The sequence below is a fragment of the Prionailurus viverrinus genome, chromosome C1 (assembly GCF_022837055.1).
Source record: "Prionailurus viverrinus isolate Anna chromosome C1, UM_Priviv_1.0, whole genome shotgun sequence".
NCBI classification, from domain to species: domain Eukaryota; kingdom Metazoa; phylum Chordata; class Mammalia; order Carnivora; family Felidae; genus Prionailurus; species Prionailurus viverrinus.
The window spans coordinates 21495730-21517224 of NC_062568.1; the positions used below are offsets into that span (position 1 = coordinate 21495730).

The 21495-nt window shown below is 36.2% G+C and overlaps 1 protein-coding gene across 2 annotated transcripts in view; it reads left to right on the forward strand.

Moving 5' to 3' along the window:
• The window catches only part of KANSL1L (KAT8 regulatory NSL complex subunit 1 like), a 133421-nt gene that overhangs the window by 67483 nt on the left and 44443 nt on the right, over window positions 1–21495 (forward strand). For both annotated transcript variants that reach the window (XM_047868965.1, XM_047868964.1), the window contains exon 6: window positions 4738–4942. In XM_047868965.1, coding sequence (XP_047724921.1) covers window positions 4738–4942 — 205 coding nt within the window. The remainder of the gene's footprint in view (window positions 1–4737; window positions 4943–21495) is intronic.

The window sequence follows — 21495 nt, forward strand, 5'->3', positions numbered from 1 at the left end:
GTTTTATTTATTGTGAGATAAGTACATAATATTAGCAGGAAATGATTTTGGTAGTGACTTTTGGGCCTTTGGTTCCTGTAGTAATGAAAGTATAGGGATATACTGTTAAAATTGACTTTAAGTTTTCCATTTATACTCTGTACAAGCAAATTGAATGCAATATATTATCCATAAATATATTAACTGCCAAGATTTTCTAGGATTTTAATAGAAAACCAGTGATTTCAGAAAGTCATTAAATAACTATTAGAGAAATTAGTGTTAATGTGAATTCACAACTTTCTAATTATTAGATAAAGCTCTCAGTCATTTTGCACTTTTTAGATGAGAAGAAATTTTTTAGACTTGATTGATGCCTTTTTCTTTTTACAAATCAGAACATCTTATAGTTCTCATCAGCTTTTTCTTATAAATTTATGTTGGACATACTTGACTATAAGATAAAATAAGATGTGTCGTATTTTACTACCAACAACTACCTTTTGTAAACCAAAGAGAGATTTAGAATAGAACTCAAGGCCATCTGAATATATATCTTTCTAATAAAAGCTCTCTCATAACCTTCTGTTTAGAACTTATTTTGGCTCTTAGGTTAAAGTGTTCAATGTCTACTCATTCACTAAGCTGATTATTTAGGTGTAGTGTGTGTTGTCCATGCACCGTATATAAGCACAGAGCTGGAATGATAAACGTGTATTTCTCCATTCAGTAAGTGTTTATTGAGCATCTGCAGTATGCAAGGTACAATATCAGGAACTTCTGATACAAGGGTAACAAAACAGACACACTCCCTGTACTACTTACAGTCTAGAAAGCAAGACAGTCATTAATCAGATAATCATACAAATGAATGCAAAATTATCACCATGAAAAATGCTGTGGTGGACAGGTGAACAGTGCTATCAGAGCTCAAAAGGGGATGACCTAGTCTTTGGAAAGAGCATAGCAGGATAAGATTTGTTTTCCCACAAGATTGGTATACAAGGGACTGAAGGGGGAAAAGTGTGGATGAGGGAGACCAGTTAGAAGCTATTGGAGTATTTCTGGACACAAGCTTGGATTAGGGAAGTGAGTGACGGTGGAAATGGAGAAAGGTGTAAACCCACCCTCACTGTTCTCCCTTCTCAATTATTTAATTCATTTTAAAGCCAAATTATGCTATCTGCCTAGAAAACAGAAAGGATCTATCCTTTGAGGGATTTTTTCTTATTTTTGAGAGAGGGAGAGAGCAAGTGTGCATGTGAGTGGGGGAAGGAGAGAGGGGGAGAGAGAGAAAGAGAGAGAGAGAGAGGATATGAAGAGGAGTCTGTGCTGACAAAAGAGAGCCTGATGTCGGGCCCAAACTCAGGAACTGTGAGATCATGGCCTGAGCTTAAGTCAGAGACTTAACTGACTGAGACATCCAGGTGCCCCAAAGGGATTTTTATTATTCTCTGAGTCATAGCTTCCAGTTGGAAATCTACAGAAGTATAATTTATTGCCTCACCTGCTACTATCCCACTTATAAGTTTGTGATTTCAAGAGTTCAGTGATAATTGTATAGTAATACTTATTGATATTGTCTTGATAATTATAACATGACAGTACTTTATGGTGACCCATTGCATCCTTTGTTTCTGGAGTTCCCAGGGTGTACCTACAACTCAGTGTGAACGTTAAGCCTTCTCTTACTGAAATGTTTTTTTCCCCTGTCCTGGGATTTTGCCTCCATGTCCTCCTCCTCCTCCCAATATTATAATAGCTCTCTCTCTTTTTTCTTTTTCTAAGAATGTCACGTGATGATGATGTCTTATATTGGTTTATTAATGATATCTTTGTTTTAAATTCTTATGTAATGCTTAATTACTAGATATTATCTCCTGATAAAAAAGCTTTATGTTATAGAGTTACTTGAGCAGGGTTGTTGTCTTCCAAATTCCCTCATTTTTCTCTTGTTCTGGTTTTCATTGAGATTAATTGATTGACTCTCTCTTTAATGTAAAACACTGTGGAAAATAACTGAATTTATCAGTAATTTATAATAACCCTTTACAATAACCTCATTAATTATTTATAAAATTGGTTTATGTACCAAATGAGTTTTGGTGAGAATAATGTGTTTTACACATTAGTTATGAAATAAACAGATTTCACATCTCTGAATTTCAGTACATTTCCCCATTTATTTGGGAAGGATAATTTTTTTTTTAATTTTAGAGAGCATGCAAGTGGGGAGAGGGGGAGAGGGAGAAGGAGAGGGAGGGAAGGAGGGAGGGAGAGAGAGAGAGAGTGAGGGAGAAAATCCTAAGCAGGACTCAATACCAGGACCCTAGGATCATGACTTGAGCCGAAATCAGGAGTTGGATGCTCAACAGACTAAGCCACCCAGGCACCCCGAGAAGAATAAATTTTGATGACACTTTGCAAGGATGCTTAACAGAGAGTGTTGAAAGTCATTAAGGAAGAATTGTCTACAGCTAGGAACATACTTAATTTAAAAAAAACAAAACTTTTTTCCCCTTGATGGTATTGTGTCAGTCACTTGAGAAACTTGAAAATACAACAACATTTAGTGAACAAGTGGCATGTTTTCTGTTTATCTTTAACCCAACCTGTAAGCCTCTAGCCAGTTCAAAAGCTGTTTGCTGTCAGTCTATAAAGAGATTGTGGTTCCCTTCTTTAGGGCTAAGTCTCCTGTGGGTAGGGGAACTAAGGACTCATTAACAACTAAAGAATTGTAAATAGAGGGCCAGGTTAACAGTGCGTCAGGGTCCTGGAATAAAAGCTCTTAATATTCTGTAGATATTACAGAACCTGTCTCTTTTAAGGAACCAATATACGTATCTGCCTAAAGGTATTTCTAACTTGCCAGAAGAACCTCTTTTTGTGTCCTGCCTTCCTGGATCCTAGCATCCTGACTTGACTTCTTAAGTCAACTAGCTTCTGAAACCTGTCTTCTTCCTGACCTGACACTTCTGTGCCAGCCCTGTGCCCAATTTGATATTCCTATCATCTATACCTTCTGCTCACCCTTGACATGATAGCCTGACTCCATGGCTGTTTCTCAAGAGAAGACTATGACCACTGTTACACTTGTTACAGAAAATAACTTCAGGATATGAGATTGGACCTGTTAATTTGAGAGTAGTGTTAAATCTTTCTCAGAAGATCTTTAGAATGCTTACAAACTGGGACTTAAGACATTTTTGACTAGGGCTCTCTGAAGACTAAAGTTAAGATTTTAAAAGTGAAATAGATAATTATTATCAGCTCTTTTCCCTAAACTGGTTTGGCCAGTAGTACATATTCAAGTATTTGTTGAATGTATGGTAGTCCCCAAATTTCATATTTAATTCTTTTTGGTGTCACCAACAAAAGCCATTCGGGTACCTTTATATCTGAGTTAATACCGTGTAAAGCAGTTTTGAATTACTTGCTTTTTATGTACAAGCTATTAATATTTTATAGCAGCCATAAAGATGATTGAAAACTAATGGTGCTACTATAGAAAAACAATATTTTATATTTACTGTTAAACACCAATTCTACTTAAACCAAATAGCATATTTAGAACTTACATGATGATTAGCAGTCCAACACATAACACATTCACTTGTTGATATTAGAATACTGGAGTGCCTGGCTGGCTCACTCTGTAGCACATGCGACTCTTGATCTTAGGATCATGAGTTCGAGCCCCACGATGGGTATAGAGATTACTTAAAAATAAAATCTTGGGGCGCCAGGGTGGCTCAGTCGGTTGAGCGTCCGACTTCGGCTCAGGTCACGATCTCACAGTTCGTGGGTTCGAGCCCCGCATCAGGCTCTGTGCTGACCGCTTGCTCAGAACCTGAAGCCTGGTTCAGATTCTATGTCTCCTACTCTTTCTGCCCCTCCCCCGTTCACGCTTTGTCTCACTGTTTCTCAAAAATAAATGTAAAAAAAAATAATAATAATAAAATAAAATCTTAAAAAAAATAAAAAACTAAATTGACTAGCTTCTGTCTATATAAACAAGGTTGAAATTGGTATATTGTAGTGCCTGAAAAAATTATTTTATATATAATATACTGTATAAATGAAATTAAATTTGTGTGGCATTGAGCATTAACTTCCTCTTGCTATTCTGATTTTTAAAATATTTAAATATGTTTAAAAATTAATACGAAGCATAATGATGACATTAATATTGCTTATTTTTATGTGTAGCTTGTGTGGTCTATTTCAGTTTATAGTTGTAGCTTCTATATCATCAGAAGTTTTAAAAAGTTCCTAAAACATAGTAGGATGCATGTTTGTTTCAGAATTCATGGAGATGGTATGTAGTGTTTATTTCAGAGCAACTAATGATTTTCAGTATGGGATTTTAGCCCTTTTCAGACTAATAATCTTATGTAATTTCACCCACATGCAAAAAACATATGATGTAAATAGTTACAACACTATGCAACATGCGCGAATTATTAATTTACAGTGAACATTTACGTTGCACCAGCGAACTCATGTCAGCATTTCTAACCTATGGGATTTTTGTTTTGCAGGAGGAAATAGAAGTAGAAATTATTTTCACAACTTGAATATGTAATTCCCCATTAATATCAATTCTTTTGCCAATTGTTACCACAAAATTGGCTAAAATTAATACTCTTTTGTCCTAATAGATCAAGGCAATTTACATTTAGTTTTCTTTGTCTTTTTTGTTTGTTTGTTTGTTTTGTTTTATTCCCTCCACTCCCCAATTATTTCATGGCATTTCAGTGCTTCAGAGAATTTAGATGAGCTCTCTTCCTCCAGTAGCTGGTTACTTAACCAGAAGCACAGTAAGAAAAGGAGAAAAGACAGGACAAGATTGAAATCTCCATCCTTGACTATCATGAGTACAGCAGCTCGAACAAGGCCACTTCAGAGTTTCCACAAACGAAAACTCTACCGATTGAGCCCTACTTTTTATTGGACTCCACAGGTAAGGCTGCCTATGGGGAAACATGAACAAAGATTTTATCATCAGTATATTTCACATACAAGAGGGTATGGATTGTACCTGGTTATTTAGAATAATTACATCTAGAAAGCTTTAAATATATAGTTTATAAATCACGTAGGTATTGATAATATCTAAGTGGAATTAGTAATTTTTTAACATAGCAGTGTATTCTGAAACTTCTCACATCTCCATTTTTTTAAATGCACTGTTATGTTTAAACCAATTTGAAGGAATATTACATATCATGGTTATTTAAAAATTTTACTGGTAAGAGTAATAAAGAAAACACAAGTGTACTACATATTTGTCCTTTGCTTAGTAAAGAAAAAAGTAAAGAAAATCTGTATAGCTGTCACTTATTTTGTAGGAAATGGCATTGCTCTCCTTTTTAGGTTTGGTATTTGTTAATTCTTGTGAGCACGCCTTTTTCTTTTTCTGGAATATAAGCAATGCAAGTTTATGTATCCGTGCTTATTCTTTTTATAATTAAAATGTACTTCATTAAAGCCATTCATTTTAAAAATCATATTTTTCACTTGTTCACAAAATGTTAAGTATGCATCTTTCAGTGCATATCTGAACAAACTGTGGTAAAGGGAAGATGAGTTACCTCTAGTTTTTGTTATATGACCTGCTTTTTTTCTATTACATTTTTAAATACTATGTCAAAGGAAAGAAATGATACTATCATTTAATATTGTTTCTGATTATTACTATATTAACTATTAAATATATTTAACTATTTTAAATATATTTGTATAAAAATCAAGATGCTTGTTTCATTAGAAACCAATTTTAAATTTGGTTTTATAGGCTCCAATTTTAAATAGAAATGTGCATTCTGACAAATTAGTTTTTATTAATACATTGATTTTTACCATTTAAGTAGTTTAGATTTTATTACTATTTCCCAACTTGAAAATATTTTTTTAAAACTTAGGTTTGTTTCAGAATTTTAAGAAATTCTATGTAATCAACCAAATAGGAAAATATTTTTATTTAAAGTTTTTATATACAAAATCATATTTTATTTTTATTTTTAAAGATGCTGTAAACAATAAGTAGTATTTTTGAAATTGATTTTGTAATTTCAGAATTATAAGTAGAATTGTCTAAAATATTGAGCATATGACTATGCCAAAATATTCTGACTGGAAGGAATTTGCTTGAGTAATTTTGGAGATTTGCTAGATGTTGCTGGAATACTTCATATACCCTGACATTGTAAACATGGGCCTTTGTACAGCAAACAAATGAAGAAACAAGTGTCACATTATTGTTACTGGTAGACCATATACTTTATCATATTCCATTCACAATGCCAAGTATTTTCAATACATTATTATTTATTATTATCTCAAAATATAACCATGCAGTATTGTTAATCCCCTCTTTAGATACAAAAGTTGAAGTGCAGAGAGATTAAGTAATTTACCCAAGGTCACACACCTAGTAAGCAATAAGTCTGATTCCAAAGCCCGTGTTCTTACCCAGTGTATCAATAATGCCAGAAATAGACCAAATCTTTTGTGCTTTTGAAATCCGTAAAGACACTATATTTGGGGATTGAGGGAAGGGGCTTATCTGGTTAGAAGTATTCAGAAATGCATCATAAAATATGGGTTTTGAAAGATAAACAGAATTTTGAAAAGTCATAGGAGAGGTAGAGAAAGAATTTTAATAGAAACAGAGATGAGAAAATGATGGAAAATAGAAAATGCCCCCACCCCTAATTTATCCTCCAAATTGCCAGGAAAATAGTTATTTGCCTTTCTAAACTTAATAAATGTCCTTTCTCTCCGGAAGGCTTCCTTGACATCCCTGTAGTGGGATATTAATACAACAAATACCTTATGTTATGAAAATAGTCCATTTTTAATAATCATTTATTTTTCTGTCTTCTCATTACAAGTTCTTAGAGAATAGAGAGTATATATTTCTGACCCTACAGAGCTTTGAATAGTAACTGTCCCTATAACATATGATCAATATATAATTGCTTAATTTTTTTGAGAGAGAGCAAGTGCGTGCACGAGAGAAAAAGGGCACACGAGCAAGAGCAGGGGAGGGGCAGAGGGAGTAGGAGCGAGAGAATCCCAGACAGTCTCTGTGCTGTCAGCACAGAACCCAACACAGGGCTTGATCTCACGACCATGAGATCATGACCTGAGCCAAAATTAAGAGTCAGACGTTTAACCTGCAGAGCCACCCAGGTGCCCCTAAATAATTGTTTAATGTGTGAAAGAATTAATGTAATGGATATAAGAGGTTATTTAAAAGGTAGTGAAGAATGAGAATGAGTGTGTGTATGTGTTTGTGTCCTCAATTTGCTTTGTGAAGGGATCTTAGTATGTAATGTCCAATAGAATTTTCTTGTAATGATGGAAATGTTCTGTGAATACTTGTTCTGTCCAATGTGGTAGAAACTAAATACATTTAGCACATGAAATGTGGCTAGTGCAACTGAGGGAATGAACTTTTAATTTTATCTATTTTGATTTAAATAGCCACATATGGATACTGGCTACCAAATTGGATATGACTGGTCTAGACTTGTACTTACCCTGACAGCAGTGAGTACATATGGCCCTCATTCTTGTTTTCTAATACTATTCCCTACTGAGAGGAAACAGGGATCTTTGGAGAAATGGTCAATCTCCAGACACGGGGAACAGAAGGTGTAAGATGAGCCTGGAACATCTCAAAGTTACCAGAAGGCAAAGAAATATTACAAAAAAAAAAAAAAAAAAAAATGATGGGCATGTCAAAAGAACCCAAAAGGTAGTTTGAAGAGGCTGTGCTGCTGGCCAAATTTAGGGCTATTTGAGCATCAAAATAACTAAGGACAGTAGTGAACCATTGAAGAAATAGGAAACCATGAGTCCATACTACTGTTAGATCGATAGATAAAAAGGAGAAAGGAAGGACTTTTCTGTATAGTAGGTTGCTGATTAATAAATGTGGAGTGAGCCCAGGTAGAGAATTATTGCAGTAATCATAGTAAAGACTGGTTGGGCAAGAGTCATCAATAGGTGGTCAAAACTAACACAGCCTACGAAAAGGATACAGTATCGCTATGGAGTATTTTGGCCAGGGATGCATGGCCTGAATATAATTATAAGGAAATATTAGACAAAGCCAAAATCAGCAACATGTTGTTAAGAAATTGTGAAAACTGGCCTGTATTCTTTTTTTTTTTTAACAATTTTTTTTAAGTTTATTTTTTTATTTTGAGAGAGAAAGAGAGCACAAGCAGGGAGGGGAAGAGAGAGGGAGAGAGAGAATCCCAAGCAGGCTCCACACTGTCAGTGTGGCTCCCGATGCAGAGCTTGAACTCATGAACCATGAGATCGCAACCTGAGCCGAGGTCAAGAGCCAGACGCTTAGCTGATTGAGCCACCCAGGTGCCCCAGCTAGCCTGTATTCTTTTTAAAAAGTCAATGTTGTGAAAGGCAAGAAAGACTAAGGGAATATTTTAGATTAAAAGAGAGTTTAAAAAGATATATGACAGTTAAAGAAATATTTGATCCAGTTTAGAATTATCTTGGGAGGGGGGAGAGAAGGGGGATTCTTGGGTATTAAGAAAACTGTACTGTTGTACTATGGTAGATTATATAAAAATATTGTATCACTGTATCAATATTAAATGTGGTAACTGTTTTGCCATTACGTAAGAAAATATCCTTATTTTAAGAAATGCACATTGAAATATTAAGGGATAAAGTGGCTAAGGCATCCATTTTATGTAATAAATTAACTCCTGCGCATGTAGAATGGTACTAGCCATGTAGCATCCTTGGCAGAGTTGAGAAAATAATTATTTAAATTACTTTTTATAGCACTTAACTCTCTAGCAGAGTACTGGCTGTAAAAAGCTTATATAAAGACAATGGAGAAGTAGGAGTCCTCTGCTACTACGTAGCATATAGTAATTGGCTGATCCTCACTTTCATTGCAACAACTACATGTATAAATTGCAGAGAAAAAAAAAATCATACTAGTAAAGACATTAGGAAGACTTCTGGTTTCAGCTCCAGCACATAAGGACCCTGGAAGTCATCACTGCTACCCTTACAGTAAGAGAAAGGTGAACAAACTGAAAATCACTGCTTTTCCATGGTCCCATCAAAGAATTAAGGCTATGGGACAAATTGCCACCCTGAAATATGGAGAGAAAAGCAACTTCAGAGAGCTACAGCCAAGATGTGCTCTCCTAAAGCAGAAGCCACAGTAACCATTAACTAAACTGTTAGGAACACTTACATGGTAACTTTGATGAATTATTTGAGGCTGAGTGTGGATTACCTTGAAATTAAAAAACTCCTAGGTACTCCTGTCTTAAAAGTCCCCCCCCAACACTTTCATGGGCTTTACTTCTACGACCCCACAAGGTTCTCATAATGAAGAGCTAAGAAGAATCCTTAGTGGCTTAAGTATGGAAAGGGAAGAGATAACTTTTATGAAATGAGTTCAGAGCATTGTCTGTAACACAGCTTTTTCTTCCAGTGGAAAGACTTCAGTAAAGTCTTAACTTTGCCTGGGAGAAAAGCATTTTCCTACTGCTGCCCCCCTATAGAGGCAATGAGTGTAGAAAATAAGAAACACTTGTTTAAGTAGACCCACTAAAAGACGATTTAATTGTAAGAATATAGTACATTATGCTACTGTAGTAGGTGGGCTTCCTTTTGTTCTTTTTTTCTTTAAAAAAATTTTTTTTAATGTTTTGTTTATATTTGAGACTGAGAGGGACAGAGCATGAGCAGGGGAGGGGCAGAGAGAGGGAGACACAGAATCCAAAGCAGGCACCAGGCTCCGAGCTGTCATCACAGAGTCCAACGCGGGGTTGGAACCCACAAACCATGAGATCATGACCTGAGCCAAAGTTGGGTGCTTAACCGACTGAGTGACCCAAGCACCACCCCCCCTTTTTTTTTAAAGTAGGCTCCATGCCCAACATGAGGCATGAACTCATGACCCTGATCAAGAGTCACAGGCTCTACTGACTGAGCCAGCCAGGCACCCCTTGTATGCTTCCTTTTCCTCACACTTTACCACCATACCAACAAGTTTCTGGTACTATAACAGTAGGGTACAGCTGCAAAGCATAGACTTTCTCTGAGGAGGAGTGCTTAAGAAGTCAAAAATTAACAGGGAGACAAAGACACTAGAGGAATTTTGAGGCCTCTGGCACCTACAACTATATTAGCCATTAAACACCGCCCACTCTTAGCCAGATTAATGTAATGCTTCACAGTAAAATTCTCTTTACATCAGAGCACCTGGCTGGCTCAGATGGAGGAGCATGCAGCTGTTGATCTCCAGGTTGTGAGTTCAAGCCCTATGTTGGGTATAGATTAATGGAAAAAAAAAAAAAAAAACAACACACACATTCTGTTTACCTCCAGTCCTATGACCTGATACATCATATCCAGCTTTCAACAAAAATTACAAGGCATGCTAGGAAAAACACACTCTGACAAGACAAGGAAGCCATCAGAACCAGGCTCACAGGGGTGCCAGGATGGCTCAGTCAGTTAAGCATCCGACTTGGGCTCAGGTCATGATCTCACAGTTTGTGAGTTCAAGCCCTGCATCAGGCTGTGTGCTGACAGCTTGGAGCCTGGAGCCTGTTTCACATTCTGTGTGTTCTTCTCTCTCTCCCCCACTCATGCTTCTCTCTCTCTCTCTGTCTCTCTCTCTCAAAAATAAACATCAAAAAAATTTTTTTAATATTAAAAAAAAAAGAACCAGGCTCAAATATGACAAAGATATTGAAATTCTCTTAAATAAGTGTGATTAATACATTAAAGTCTTTAATAGATTTAAGTAGAAAACAGGTAAGAATATATGGGTAATGTAAGCAGAGAGATGTAAACTTTTAAGAATCAAAAGTAAATGCTAGAAATCAAAAACACTGTAACCTAAATGAAGCATTCATTTCATGACCTCATCTATAGACTGGACATGGCTGAGGAAAGAATCAGCAAGCTTGGGTAAGTCAAACTGAAGCTTTGCAAACTGAAATGCAAAGAGAAAAATGAATGCAAAAACAGAATAGCCCATTCAAGAACTTTGGGGTAATTTCAGAAGGTCTATCAGATATGTAGTTGGAACAAGGAAGAGAAAAAGAATGGAGCAAAAAAATATTTGGAGTAATAATACATGAGAATTCTATAAAGTTAATGACCAGCACCAAACCATATATCCAGAAAACTCAAGCAGGAGAACATCAAGCAGGATAAATACCTAAAAAACAACAGAAGTAACAAAAAATAAAACACTTAGGTATAACATATTCAAACTGCAGAAGACCAAAGACAGAAAATCTTGAAGAAAGGCAGATGAAAAACAAAAATAAAAACAAAGACTCTTACCTATAGAAGAACAAGTATAAGAATTGCAGCTGACTTCTCATCAGAAACCATGTAAGCAGAGAGTAGAATGAAATATTCAAAGTGTTGAAAGAAAAAAAAAAAACAAAAAAAACTAGTGGGCATAATTGTGTCTCCCCACAAAAAAACCTGTCCATACCCTAACTCTTGGTATCTATGAATATTATGGATTCATTTGTGTCCATCAGAATTTATATGTTGAAGTGCTAACCCCTAGTATTTCAGAATTTGAGCCTATTTGGAAAAAGGGTTGTTGTAGATATAATTAGTTAAGATGAGGTTATTGGGATGAGCCCTAATCCCATATGACTGATGTCTTGATAAAAAGGAAAATTCAGGGACACCAGGGTGGCTGAGTCAAAGTATGGAATCATCAAAGTATGGAATTTACAGTGTAGTTTCTTCTTGCTATTTATAGTAAAATATTAGAAGAAATGGATAAGTTGAGGAAGCAATTGTTAACCAAAAAGGAAGCAGAAATTGATAATTTGGAAAGTTTTCATTCTGTTGCCAAAACCAAACAAAAACCGTGTACTCTGTCTTGGAGAGAATTCAGGGGGTGTGGCTGGACAGACTTTTCCTGAAGAGATTAGGCATAGGACCTACTCACAGATCCAATCAACCATCTTAGCAGAAGTCAAAGAATAAAGATAAGGCTATCCATAAAAGACCTGGAGGGCACCCTCTTGTCTAATGACATGGATCATCTTGACATAACAAGGTTTTTGAGAATTTTATATTAACAAAAACAGTATCAGCTTAGACTAAAAAGGGCACAGACTGGATGAAAGAAAGTTATTGGATCCCGAAAATTTTATAGGCAGGAAATAGGCAAGAGAGCTACCTACTCAGCTACAAATATGTACTACCCTAAAAAAAAAAAGAAAAAGAAAAAAAAAAATGGTGACTCATAGACCTGAAGGTGAGAGGAAAACATTAAAGCTAGAAAAAAACATAGGAAAATACCTTCCTGTCTTTCTTAATCAGGACACAAACAACAATAAAAGAAAAAATTAATTTAGACTCTGTTAAAATTATTACCTTATTTATATAAAAGGTAGCATTAAGAAAGTCAAAGTATACACTGAAGAAAAAGATTTTTATCTTGAATATATATATATACACACACACACATATATATATGCATTTTAAACTAATAAAACAAGAAAAAGACCAACAGTCCAATTAAAAATAGGCATAAACATTTGTACACTTTTTGAAAATGTTTATTTTGAGAAAGAACAAGAGCATATGAGCAGCAGAGGGGCAGAAAGAGAGAGAGACTCCCAAGCAGGCTCTGCACTTGTGGGGCTCGAACCCACAAACTGCGAGATCATGACCTGAGCTGAAACCAAGAGTCCAGTGCTCAACCAATTGAGCCACCCAGGTGTCCCAGAGTTGTACACTTTAAAATGGTCAAAATCATAAATTTTATGTGTATTTTACCACAAGAACTTCTTTTAAGTAAAAAAGAAAGGCATAAGTTATGAACAGATCTTTCATAAAAGAGGATATCCAAATGGCCAATACACATATGAAAATGTTTTTAAAATCATTACTCATCAAGGAAATGCAATTAAAATTACAACAAGATACCACTACATACGCCTACCCTTCTAATAGCAAATCCACTTTTAGGAACTTTCCTCAGAGAAATGAATACTTATGTACACAAAAATACTTGTGTTAAGAATGATCACAACAGCTTTACTCATTAAAGCCCCAAACAGAAAGCAGTCTCAATGTCCCATCAGCAGAATTGTGGTGTATATACATATAGCAATAAAAAAGATGGACTACTGATACAAAAATATGTATCTCCCAGACATTATGTTGAGTGAAAGGAAAGAGTACATAGTCTCTGATAAATACAGACAAAACTTAACTGGTGGTAATATAAATTAGAGTTGTGGTGACTTTTATATGGAGGATGGGAGTTGATCAGCAAAGGATGTAACCGAGGTTTCTGGGTGGTTGGAACTGCTTCATATGTTGATCGAAGTGGTGATGTGGTTACCAGGTATATACATATGTAAAATGTTATGTTAGGTATGTTCTTCATCATAGAAGTGGGCATGGGTCCCCTGCTACACCTTCAGAGTTACCCCATCCTTTTTTATTTTTATAATCTACTGTTACATAATACACTATTCTAAAATTTAGTGATTTAAAACAATTATTTTTCATAATTCTGTGAATTGCCTGAATGGTTCTTTCAGTCTTGTCTAAGGTCTCTCATGCAGTTGTAATAAGATGGTGATGAATCGGAATCATTTGGAGGCTTGAATGGACTGGTGATCTGGGCTTCTTTTTCTTTTTTATGTAGTCTCAGGCCTTTCCATGTGGACTTTCCCATGGTTTCTTTAGCAGAGTAGTTTTACATGGTGGCTCAGCCTCTCCAAAATGCAAATATGAAAGCTGCCAGTTCTTCTTAAGACTTAGGCCTAGAACTAAGATAGAGCTTTTTTGTTCAATTTCTTAGGTAAAGCAAATCAGTGTGAGATTTAATATGGGAGGGACTATTCAAGGGCTAGAATACCAGGAGGGAGACATGGTTCATTGGAAGCCATTAGTGGAGGCTAACTACTATAGTTCATTTCTGGTTCCTATTTATTGACCTCTCATATGTAAAAATCACATAATCTTTTTCCTGAAGATCCCTGTGTCTCATCTTGTTACCTCATTAAGCTCAGGCTTAAAAGTCCTGAATTTTATCATATTAAATGATGGTCAGGTACCTGAATTGAGACTTTGTTTTTTTTTAGTTTTTCTATTTTATTTTCCTAGGTAAACTCTACTAATGTGGGGCTCAAACTCATGACCTAGAGATCAAGAATCACATGCTCTATCGACTGAGCCCACCAGGCATCCCTGAAATTAGACTTTTTAGGTGTAGGTCCATCATGTGTGGTTCTTTGGGTATAGCTCAAGTATGGCTCCTCTGGATTAAAAGACTATTAACTTGTGAACTAATATTATTACTTGCTTTACACATACCCAACATACAATAGTGAGACAGGTGATAATCAGAATAGACAGTCTGCTCAGATGGGGAATGAGAGGAATAGAGCAGTTCTGAAATACAGAATTAGGCACATGTTACAGGTTTGTTGATGTGGGTCTGTTTCTCTGGAAGTGGTTCTTTGTGGCTGCTGTGTCTGCCCTCTGGGCTCTTGACTACATTCTCTGTCATTTTTTCTTTTCCATACAAAAGATCCCCTTTTGGGGGCTCCTGGGTGGCTCAGTTGGTTAAGCATCCAACTTTGGCTCAGGTCATGATCTTATGGTTCATGAGTTTGAGCCCTGCGTCAGGTCTGTGCTGACAGCTCAGAGCCTGGAGCCTGCTTCAGATTCTGTGTCTCCCTCTCTCTGCCCCTCCCCCACTTGCACACTGCCTCTGTCTCTGAAAAATAAACAAATATTACAGTTTTTAAACCCTTTTTGCATGTGTGTTTTCTCAGCATGTCACTGACTGAAAAAAGCTGAAGGCCCAAAGTCCTTTTAATTTTGAACTATTTCTTAATCTGAGTTCAAGTCCTTGAAACTTTGTAGACTCTTTATGTATCGCATGAAAATAAACTCTGCTGAACAAAAGTCATATCTATAAATCTTTTCAAGAAAGGTCCTTCTCATTTTGGACTTTGTGTGGTGCAGGGGGACAATACCCTTAGGATCCTTAGAAGCACTTTCGGCTAGCTGAGAAGATCATTGAGAAACACCTTTAAGATTCTTAGAAACCTTTGGGGCACCTGACTGGCTCAGTCCATAGAGCATGAGACTCTTGATCTTGGAGCTATAAATTCAAGCCCCGTGTTGGGTATAGAGATTACTTAAAAATCTTGCAAGAAAAAAAAAATCTTAGAAACCTTCTTATCTAGATGCCAGGATTTATCAGCATGCCCTAAACCTTTGTAAGGTCTTAACAAAGAGTCTTGCAGTCTCACCTGTGAGATCTTGATACTGAGGCCAGTTTTACTGGCAAAGTTTCCTGGGTTTGGTCTTTGAATTGGTATCATTTCTTTGTTGCTTTTGAACCTTTTGCTCTCTGGAGTGGCCAGAAACCAGCAACAATCTTACTGTTTGAACCAGCAAGTCTTGGTTCTGTATTTCCTCTAAACTGTTTGAAAACTTACCAGCTCCTTTTTGAGCTCGCCCTATTACATCCATAATTTATCTTAGGCAACTAAATGAAACCAATTGGTACTTCGAAAATTCTGCCTAGAAACCTCCTTAGCCAGATCTATGAGTTCATTATGTACCCTCTTTATCCTCCACATTTCTACAGGCAACGGTTACACTACTTTTTCTGCCAGAACAATAAAGATGAAAGAAATAAAGGTGTAAGAATTGAAATGATTATTTAGAATCCTTGTTTTCAGAGGTTATGATTCCTTTGCTGGGCAAAATTAATAAAAAGCATAAATTAGTATATATTTTTTTGTGATTTTGCCATTTTTTCAATACCCGTCTCTAATGAGAATGTCAAATAATCATAGCTAATATTTATTAAGGAATTATGTGCAAGGCATTGTTTTAACTTATAAATGCTTTACATTTATTTCTTATTTAATGTACCCCATTTTATATTGGGAAACTGAAGTGCACCTAGAATGCAAAAATACACATATTTAGCACTATTTAAATAAATGGAAGTAAGGAGCACCTGGGTGGCTCAGTTGGTTAAGCATCTGATTCTTGGTTTTGGCTCAGGTCATGATCTCATCGGGCTCTGTGTTGGCAGCACGGAGCCTGCCTGGGATTCTCTCTCTCCCTCTCTCTTTGCCCCTTCCCTGCTTATGCTCTCTTGCTTTCTCTCTCAAAATAAAAAAAATAAACATTTAAAAAAATAAGAGGAGGGGCACCTCAGTGGCTCAGTTGGTTAAGCGTCCAACTTCGGCTCAGGTCATAATCTCAAGGTTCATGGGTTCAAGCACCACATCTGGCTCTATGCTGACACCTCAGAGCCTGGAACCTTCTTCAGATTGTGTCTGCCTCCCTCCTTCCCTTCCTCTCTCTCTCTTTGTTTGACCTCTCTCTCTCTGCCCCTCCCCCACTCATGCTCACTCTCTTTCTCTCTCTCACTCTCAAAAATAAACGTTAAAACAACTTTTTAATTAAAATAAATGGGAATACAATTTTGTAATTTTCTTTTAAATGTTAAGACTGAATCTTAACACTATTTCTTTTATGAACTTCAGTAAAACTCCTTCCTGTGAAATCTCAGCCCATAGCAACAGTTGTTAAAATCCATGTAGTTTCTAAAGCTATTTTTTTTTTTTTTTGGCCTTCTTCTAGCTGAATCACATATTTTTCTGTCTAATCTTTATTCATTACTAAGAAACTATCCTTAGAGAATCTATGCCTTTTTATGCTTGATATAATATTGCTTGATCTATCTAAAGTATAGAAATATCTTCAGATTCGGGAAAACGCATTGACAGACATAGATATGAATGTGTTTTCCAGAATAATACTCTAGTATAAGTCTTAAAATGTAAATGTAGCCACAAGCTTGCTTTAAAGTACAATTTCACTTTTAATTAAGAATTAAAGAAAAACACTATTTGGCCATAATATGGTTCTTCAGCCTCTTCTTTATAAGAGTATCAATATAAGAGTATCAATCACCATGCAACCTTAGGCCCTACCTTGTTAGTGTCTCAGCCTTTGGTTAGCAGGAACCACCCTGATGAACTCCTGTCAGGGGAGTTCTCTGTCCCACTAGGATAAAAGGACAGAGGTTTCTGTCATCCAAGGTTACAATTCTGGGTACAGTTTTCTATAGAAACAGGCTGTGGGTAATTGGGCATAAATAGTATATATAGGGTGCTAATCATAACAAGAATTCTAAGTTAGAGTAGTGATTTTATTTTATTTTAAGATTTTAGTAAAAATAAGTGAGCAAGAATAAACTGATAAATTTATTCAGTTGGTTAGATTAGAGGTTATTTTATATGAAACTGATAAAAGTATAGATGGTTTGCCTGGGAATAGGGAAAGAAGGTGGTTGAAAAGCCCAAAGTTTATTTGGTTATGCTCCCAACCACTTTCCATATTTGGGACTGGCAGTGGTGGTGATTATTTCTTCCCCATTAATACTTACAGCTCCTTGGGTACAAATTATAGATCACTGTACTGTAAATATCAATATGTTACCTAGGCAAAATTTTTAAATACATGAAACTTTATTTGTGGGACCTCACCTGTCTTCTGTCATCCCTTTTCCTCTATGGTGTCTCCCATCCCCTTGGTGTCTAGTGCTCTCATGTAAGGGTCCTGCTTACCCATAGTAATCTTTAAGTTTTCTAACTTAGTATTTTTTTTTCTTTTTTTCTCCTTGCCTTTTTGCAAATATAACTAACCTGTGTTGTCTCTAGGTGACCCTGCTAATCTCTGGTAAACTATTTAGCAATGATCTTGTCAATCTAAAGAATGCTATTTTCATTATGAGAAGTCCTACACAAGTAGTAAATTAAATATAAAATAGTCACATAGGACTATGGCATGTGCTGGATGGGAAACTGTTATGAACAGGAGAATTTTTTTCATTTTTCATTTTAACATGCAAACTAAGAACCATTTCATATATATTTATGGTAACAGCTGTTGTAGGCCTAACATATTTGCAAATTGAGGTAAAATTTATAATTAAGAATAAATATTAGGGGCACCTGGGTGGCTCAGTCAGTTAAACGTCCGACTTCTGCTCAGGTCATGATCTCGTGGTTCATGAATTTGAGCCCCACACTGGGCTCTGTGCTGACAGCTCAGAGCCTGGAGCCTGCTTCAGATTCTGTTGTCTCCCTCTCTATGCCCTGCCCCACTTGTTCTCTCGCTTGCTCGTGCTCTCTCAAAAATGAATATAATTTTTTTTTTAAAAAGAATAAATATAACCCTTATGAAATAAGGAAGAACTATTTCTGTATTTTATTTATCTACCATGTATTTATTTTTCTCCCTTCACCCATTTTACTTATTCTTCCCACTCCCTTTCCCAATGGCAACCATCAGTTTGTTCTCTGTATGTTTACATCATTTTTGGTTTCATTTGTTCATTTGTTTTGTTTTTTAGATTCTACATATATGTGAAATCATATGGTATGTGACTCTGACTTATTTCACTTAGGCCCATCTATGTTGTTGCAAATGGCAAGAATTCATTATATTTTTCTGGCTGAGTGTGTATGTAAATATATATACCACATCTTTATCCATTCACCTATCAATGGACACTTAGGTTGCTTCCATATCTTGGGTATTGTAAATAATGCTGCAACAAACATAGGAGTGCATATATCTTTTTGAATTAGTGTTTCTGTTTTCTTTGGGTAAATACCAAGAAGTGGAATTACTGGGTTGTATGGTATTTCTATTTTTAATTTTTTGAGAAACCTCCATACTGTTTTTCATAGTAGCTGCAGCAGTTTACTTTCCCAGCAATGGTGCACGAGGTTTCCATTTTCTCCACATCCTGGCCAACGCTTGTTATGTGTTGTCTTTTTTATATTAGCCATTCTAATTGGTATGAGGTGATAACTCATTTTGATTTTGATTTTCATTTCCCTGATAATTAATGATGTCGAATGCCTTTTCATGTGTCTGTTGGTCATCCGTATGTCTTCTTTGGAAAAATGCCTATTCAAGGTCCTATGTTCATTTTTTAAAAATTTAATCCCAATGTAGTTAATATACATTGTTATATTAGTTTCAGGTGTACAATGTAGTGATTCAGCAGCTCCATATATTACTTAGTGCTCATCAAGATAAGTGTATTTTTAACCCCTTTCTCCTATTGCACCCTTCCCCCACCCGCTCCCCTCTGGTAACCATCTGTTTGTTCTCTATAGTTTAAGAGTCTGTTTTGGTTTGTCTCTTTTTTTTCTTTTATTTGTTTTGTTTCTTAAATTCCACATATGGGTGAAATCATATGGTATTTGTCTTTTTCTGGCTTATTTTGCTTAACATTATACTCTCTAGATCTATCCATATTGTGCCTGTGTTCATTTTAAAAATCATATTTTTTTGGTGTTGAGTTACATGGGTTTTTAAATATATTTTGGATATTTGCCCCTTAGAACTATTCCTATTACAAGCTCTGTTATTCTGTGTTCTTTTATATATTTCTCAAGGCAAATTTGTCTAAGTAGTGTTTCTTGGTATTGATAGTTCTCATTTTTGTTATTTTTATAGATTTCAGATCCAAGGTGGGTGGCTTAATAATACAAGTAAGGTATATACGTTAATGTGTATATAATAAAATTTCCATTTTAAAGTTTTCATTTAGTTTTTAAATTGTGGAATGATTAGCTTTATACGCTTTATGTGCATTCAGGCTATTTTTGTGAGCAAATAATTTAAGAATTTTAAAGGAAAATAAAGACCTGGTTTTACAGAAATGGAAGTTCCTGTTGGGGCAATAAGGCACAAATGTGCAAATTAAAATGTAATGCAAGGGATAAATTTCAGCAAAATGAGATATAGTCTACTCTTCTGCATTAAGGGCAAGAAGAAGAAAAATCTGAATTGAGGTAACAAAATAAGTTAATTTCATGGTATAGGAAGTGTCTGCTTAAATGAAGAAGAGGAGAGGTCTTGAGGCCCTGAATGTATTCTTACTTAGCTGGGAGACTGGCTTTTCCTCTTCTGTGCCATCCTGACTTCAGCTCTACCTGCTGGAGCATCTGCTCTAGATAGTGGAAGTATGTTGGTTGAAGATTTCCTCACCATGCTGCAACAGTTCTGTGCTCCTGGGTTTTATGGGTTGACTCAGAAATGTATAGAATGTATGACCTTATTTCTTTGAGAAAAGATGCTTTATGTAATTGTAGATAAATCTGGAAGGTATCAAATTCTAGAGAGCCAAAAAATTATTTCCTAGGGGGGGAAGTAACACTTTTTAGTAGTCTCATGCATGGGTTCTGGAAGACATATTGTTTGGATTGAAATCTTAGTTCTCCTTCTTAATAGTGTGTAGTATTGTCTAAATCACTCATTGCCTCATTTTCCTTACCCATAAACGTAGGGTTACTTTCATGTGGCTATATTCAGTTGGAGGGTCTGTTCAGCTAGAAGATTCTAGCCTCACCTACTTATCTGGCGGATAAGTAGTGCTGGATGTTGCCTGAGAAGACTCAGCTCTCCTTCTTGTGGCCTTTCGTTGTGTAGTAGCTAAGGATGGCTTCCCTAACATGGCACTTCAGGACAGTATTCCAAGATAGCAGAGAAGTTGCAAGTTTTGAGGCCTAGGCCCTGGGTCTCAACAACCTCATCTCCACTGCATTTGATGGTGGAGCAAAGCCAGTCACATGGCGGCCCAGATTTAAGGAGGTGGAGAAATAGACTTTACCTTTCGGAGATAACTGCAACGAAGGGGTATGCATATATATAGCAATAGGAGGAATTTGTGGCCGTTAAGCATTCATCCATTTGGGGTCTACCTTGGGGCAACAAGTAACCTCAAATTAAGACATCAGCTGAATTAAGCAGTGAAAAAAAGGGAAAAAAATAGGGTTACCATATATAGTTGGGTTGATACTAAATAAGATAAAATATTTGAGAGGTGCCTCGGTGGCTCAGTCGGTGACTTAGTCGGGTAAGCGTGTGATTTTGGCTCAGGTCATGATCTCACGATTCGTAGGTTTGAGCTCCGCGTCAGGCTCTATGCTGACAGCTCAGAGCCTGGAGCCTGCTTCGGATTCTGTGTCTCCCTCTCTCTTTGCCCCTCTCCTGCTCATGCCCTGTCTCTCTCTGTCTCTCAAAAAGGAATAAACATTTAAAAAATGTAAATAAGATAACATATTTTAAAGGTACTTAGCTCAATGGCTGGCAGGTTAAATCCTCATCAGTTGTGAATGATGATGACAACAACTGTGATTCGGTGATTATGCCAACACTCAATAATCAGTGATGGTTGTGTGGGGAAGTAAAATGATCAAAGTATTGTTTTTGAAAGCTTGACTTGGTACCTTTGAACAAGACAATTTGCCCTGGGAAGGGATTGGGGAAACAGATCAATTAAAGAGGCTCCTAGGCTCCTATAGTAGTCCAGATGTAAGGTTACAAAGAGTGGAATGAACCAGATATATCTATCTCTATCTCTATCTCTATCTCTATCTCTATCTCTATCTCTATCTCTATCTC